This window comes from Apium graveolens, chromosome 5, assembly GCF_009905375.1.
Source record: "Apium graveolens cultivar Ventura chromosome 5, ASM990537v1, whole genome shotgun sequence".
In the NCBI taxonomy this organism is placed as follows: Eukaryota; Viridiplantae; Streptophyta; class Magnoliopsida; order Apiales; family Apiaceae; genus Apium; species Apium graveolens.
The window spans coordinates 50,396,540-50,402,102 of NC_133651.1; the positions used below are offsets into that span (position 1 = coordinate 50,396,540).

Genomic DNA, 5,563 nt, shown 5'->3' on the forward strand with positions numbered 1-5,563 from the left:
CGTAAAAAATAGTTAAGCAACTTTAAAGGTTGCTCATGTGGTCCCTCTATATTAATTTTATATTTAATTCAATATAAAAGTGGGTTGCGTAATATACAATTTAGATATTTTTTATGACTTTTTGTTAATTTAGGAAGTTGTCAAGGGGTTGCCAAAGTAGGCAACCTTTTTGCAACCTTGTTAATCAACCTTTTGGCAACCTCCCACTTCAATAGGTAGGCAACCAAGGGTGTCATGTCAGATAAGTTTGACAACCTCCTTAACAACCCCTATTGAAGATGCTCTCACCCGATTGATGTAGGCACACCCATCGTCTCTGCTCTTTCCTTCCTTCCATGTCAGTACATAACAGGACGAAGTGCCATACGTGTTCAAAAAAAAAGAACAATATATACAAAGTGATCTAAAAATAGAAAATAAATAAAATAATAAAAAAATGAACGTTCTAAATCTCCCCCTACACTGAAGCATCGACAATCAAAATCAAACGACCGTGGTTTAATCCACGTGGATCGAGAAAGTGACAGGAGGTAGATTGGAACTCAAATATTTTGTAATTGCCGCGCTTTGCTATATTTGGAGTCAAACAAAGCTGTCGCTTTGGAAACTGTGCTGTCATCTCCGATTTCCAAACCTATACAAACCTATATATTTTTACACTATTACAGTATTTGTATTTGTTTTAATAAATACATATGTAGATATTAAAGTAAAAATACGTGAAATAATTATTTAGCAAAGCTGAATATTATTACTAGTATCATGGGTAAAATTTGATCTGTAACATTGTAGGCTGTAGCTGAATAATTCCCTCAGTTAACATTCTGTGTAGATGCATATGCTTGCATTTATGTTGAATCATCTTTGAGACGTGTTACTTGTGCCTACATTGAAGTGGTTTGGTTTATTTAAAGCTTCCTTGACTTTTCCATTTTCACTTATAAATAACAATCTCTCGATTGAAAATTACTCTTCTGCATTTTTTATTTCCCCCAGATGCATCTCTATTTTGAATTCAAGTAAAGACAAATTCGTAAGTGTTACTGTTCTTGTCTTTAGATTCTTTTTAAGCTCTTGATTTTTTATTCATTGTTCTGCTACTTGCTCTCCAATTGCACTTGCACTCTACATTTTCCAGTTTCTTGGTTCAAATCTTGGGTTTTTTAGTATAAATGTGACTTTATATTTTATTTAAAGATATCAACAAGATTCTTGCTATTATTCTCACATGCAACAGAGAGATCTTTAAGTTCAAGCAAAGAGAAGACTTTTATGTGTGTTTATATATACTTGTACAAGGGGAATTACAGATTTTGTATTAATTGATAGGTGCAATGGCTAGTAGCAGAGAGATTGATCCTTTATTGAAGGATCTGAGTGAAAGAAAGCAGAGTTTTCGACAAAATGTGGTGATGTTGGCTGCAGAGCTGAAGGAGGTTCGGAACCGCCTTGCTTCTCAAGAACAATCTTTTGTCCGCGAAAACATCACAAGACAGGCAAGGATTTGGTTTTTTCATTGTTGTGATTGATGTATAGATTTTTTAGTGATGTCTAACTGAATTGCAAATTTATGTGATTTTTTCGCAGGAAGCGGAAATGAGGGTTCGAGATATGGAGGAAGAGATATATAGATTGCATAAGAATTTAGATGAGAGAAATGGGCAGTATCAGGAAGCAGCCTCTACTGCTGAGAAGGTATAATTTGCGGATTTGTTATCAATTCATTTCCTTTGCAATTCTTGATTGTTTGCACTGGAATTGAAGTCTAGTCCCTGAATGATTGTTCCCTAGATCTGATTTGGGCTGTTTGGGTAAATCTTTTTAGACTTGTAAGTGATGATTCAAAGTTTGTTGCGAGAAGTACATTTTAGCTACTTTTTGGACTTTGCCAAACAGCCCTTTTGGAATTTTTCATTTAAGCGTTTTGCTCTTCAATCTGACTGTTTTGTGGCTTCCCCTTATTTTAGTGCTTGATTTGCTATGAGCACACATGAATTTTATCTTTTTAGGCTGCTTTTTGGCTTTTCTTGTTTAATTTGTGGCTGAGATGGAAAGCATGAAGTAGTGATGATAATAATAAATGCTATATTGTTTTATTTTATGCTATGGACGTTTTAAAAGACCTGTCTTTCTCAAATCTAAAGATTAAGTTGATTAGGAAAAGAGGGATCTACACCATTTCTAGTATCCTGGCTTAAACTTATTTTAAAATATATCAAGATGTTGAGAGTTTTACACTCAGTTGATGACTTTTCTTTTTTGCCCTTTGCAGTTAGAAATTCAAATTTGAAAAATTACCTTACACAAACACACATATTTCGTGTTGGTGAAATCTTTTAGTTAAGTGTAAAAATAATTGGCCACGATGTTGATGCAGAATATGCCTGAACCCCATTTATAATTTATGCAAAAGCAAGAGTATTGTGCAGAGGAACTATCTACGATTTTGGAACAGGGACATGTTTTATTCCCAAGTCTTGAGTTCACCATTTATTCATTTCTGAAGTTCGCCATGTTTTTACCCCTGTTTTTTCAATACTGCAGTTATAATAAATCTTGAAATGGATGCCTAGCTTGTAAATCAATAACTAGAGATAAAGACAATGAATTCATTATAGTCTAGTTTAAATTCAACCGAGATAAACTAGTCCATTACTAAAATCTCAGGCATTGATCTTTTCATAAGTGGTAAACTTACAGTTGCTTGCTTAAACTTACTGACCTCAGATGGTCCCAGTGAAACATTGTCAATATCCACTTATTCGCAAAAGAATCAGTACAGAAGCTGTATATTTACTGTCATTATGATCAACCATCAAAAGAGATTAACATTTAAAGGATGTTGATCCTTGTATCCTGTTATTATTTTTGTTCTCTTTAGGGCACCATTGCTGGCTTATCAAGTTGAACTCTAATATTTCTAGAAGGGAATCTGAGGTTTTAATAGTTTTATTATGTGCTGCAGTACCTCAAGGACGTGGATGATCTTAACTCAAAACTCTCAGCTACTCAGGCAACAGCAGATGCTAATGCTGCTCTGGCGCAGTCTGCCCAAATGCAGTGCTTGGTACTTATGAAGGAGTTAGATGAGAAAAATAATGCCTTGAAGGAGCATGAGGCTCATGTTAATAATCTAGGAGAACAATTGGAACTTTTGCAGAAAGATCTTCAAGCAAGAGAATTATCCCAAAAACAACTGAAAGATGAAGTCTTGAGAATGGAGCATGACATTATGCAAGCAATGGCAAACGCCGGAGGAAGCAGTGATTGTGAGCTGAGGAAGATTCTTGACGAGGTATCACCGAAGAATGTTAACAACATTAACAAGCTTTTGAATGCTAAGGATGAAGAAATTCTGAAGCTGAGAACTGAGATAAGAGTCATGTCTGCTCACTGGAAGCTCAAAACAAAGGACTTAGAATCACAGGTACATTAACATTTAGTCATGTTCAATATACGTTTCCATTTGCTGTTTACTGGCTGAAGTACATATTTGTTCACCCTGTGCCTCTTCTTTTATAATTGTGCTTTCAATATACAGTTAGAAAAGCATCGGAGAGCGGATCAAGAGTTAAAAAAGAGGGTCTTAAAGTTGGAATTCTGTCTCCAGGAAGCTCGTGCACAAACTCGCAAGCTTCAAAGGGTAAGCCAATGTACTATAGGTTCAAGCTCTAATGTTACAAAATTATAAAAATTTAACCCTTAATATACACTACTGATTAGAGTTGATCAGTTTTCGTGTCACAAAATAATTACGAACTTGGGTCCAGATAACATAATATTTTATCCTTTGTTTTTCACTATCTATCTAGCTTTGGCCTAAACTAGATGCCTCGAGATGGACAGTACTAATAATAGTACGTAAAAATAATCTCTTGATGAAAGGTAGTTTTCTGAACATAATAATATTTAATTCAGTTAGAAAAACATTTTTCGGAGAGGACCTTCAATATTCATACGAGATCTGAAGTATGGGAGATTTAATGATTAAAATAATCAATTATTAATGGAAAGTATACTTAAGACGGTCTTGTATCATATCTAAATGTACAGACAGGAGAGCGAAGAGACAAGGCTCTAAAAGAATTGAGGGACCAGTTAGCAACAAAGCAACAAGCTGGAGTTCCAGACGATGGTAAACAAAATATATGGGAAAGCTCCGGTTTTAAAATTGTGATCTCTATGTCAATGCTGATCCTGGTCATGTTTTCAAAGCGGTAAAACTGCCGTGTTATGTAGAATTATTGTATAAACATTGGACAGCTTAGGTGTAGAACTTAGATGTCAAGGTGATGCAATTAGCTAAGCCATATATGTCTATTTATGTTGTAAAATGCTAAATGTAGATGGTCTCTCTCCATCTCTTTCGTTTATTTACTAACTTCTGTCCCGATCAGTTTAGCTTGGTTAAGTATTTAATGTTTCTGCTTGTGTTTCAACTGTTTGCAGAATGATTGTCATGCGTAGATTAGGTTATAGTCAGTGAAAATATGAATCAAGCGGTTAATGATGTTTCAGGATCTGCATTATGCTACAACTTATACTCTAAATTTTACCTGGCATTGGCAATATAGATGTTCCGTGTATATATTAATCATTCATGATATGTGTGTGATGTACCATTCAATTTTAAATATATTATACATTCGTAGAAGATTGACAGAAGAAAGATTCTACATAATGCAGGGGACTGGATCCCCTCTAGCTTTCTGCTTTCCATAGGCAGGCCTGATTGTGCCAAGATGTACCAGATAAAAATACATCAAACCTGGATTTGCCAAGCATGTGTAAGTGTTCATGTAGGAACTGCATTTAGATACTAACATGCATGTAGGAGCCCAAATTGACTAATTTTTAGATTCTAAGCAGGTGATCTAATGAATCTATTAAGTGTTATTACGCGGGATTCTGATGATGTTCTTTCTCAGACAATCAACCGAGAAGAATGCAGCTTTTATCCGAGACAATGCAGTTTCCAGGAATTTACAACTACTTGATTTGATAGGGTTTGTTGTAATTATAGTTTGACAGGTATTTACTTCCTATTATATTTCAAACAAACTCATTCAAGATAAACCTACTTGAATTATTCAACATTTATTTTTCTCAAGGTTTTTCTCTGATCAAACTAAATTATTCAACACTTATTTTTCTCAAGGTTTATCTTTGATTAAACTAACGTATTCAACTTTAAAAATTTATTCAAACATTTTTCAAACATTTTGTTCAAAACAAACATTATCTTATTCTGAGTTTGAAAAAACAAAATCGTTAGTTCTTGATCCTATAAATACAACTCCTACTTTCAGATTTGTGACTAATACTTACACGTTTTATCTCTATTCTGAAACAACAGTCTTATTCTATATACTCACATCGAATACCCAGTTGAACAAGAGATTAGTTGAGTTGTAATTTCATATTCATTTGATTGTATGTGTAGTTATATCAACTTGTGCCGGGTTGTGGCAAGGGTTTGATTCCAGAAGAATAGCCAGGTAGCTAGTGGGTTAGGTTATAACAGGTGTGCTAGGTAGTAGGTGTGCCAGGGAAAGTGTTCTGT

General features: G+C 34.5%; 1 protein-coding gene across 1 annotated transcript; it reads left to right on the plus strand.

Annotated features, from left to right (window-relative positions):
• The first annotated feature begins 704 nt into the window (after positions 1-704).
• Positions 705-4,439, plus strand: LOC141723989 (nuclear envelope-associated protein 2-like). Its single transcript, XM_074525971.1, has 6 exons — positions 705-1,033; positions 1,330-1,496; positions 1,588-1,695; positions 2,966-3,427; positions 3,542-3,643; positions 4,054-4,439. Exons 2-6 carry the CDS (start codon positions 1,335-1,337, stop codon positions 4,219-4,221), a joined length of 1,002 nt encoding a protein of 333 aa, XP_074382072.1. The 5' UTR covers positions 705-1,033; positions 1,330-1,334; the 3' UTR covers positions 4,222-4,439.
• Positions 4,440-5,563: the final 1,124 nt, after the last annotated feature.

What these genes read in the sequence shown, in the direction of transcription:
- LOC141723989 (XM_074525971.1), top strand. Translation starts at nt 1,335, where the DNA reads ATGGCTAGTAGCAGAGAGATTGATCCTTTATTGAAGGATCTGAGTGAA. An exon ending in CAAAGGACTTAGAATCACAG is followed by an intron (nt 3,428 to 3,541) that starts GTACATTAACAT and finishes TTCAATATACAG; the next exon opens with TTAGAAAAGCATCGGAGAGC. An exon ending in AAACTCGCAAGCTTCAAAGG is followed by an intron (nt 3,644 to 4,053) that starts GTAAGCCAATGT and finishes CTAAATGTACAG; the next exon opens with ACAGGAGAGCGAAGAGACAA.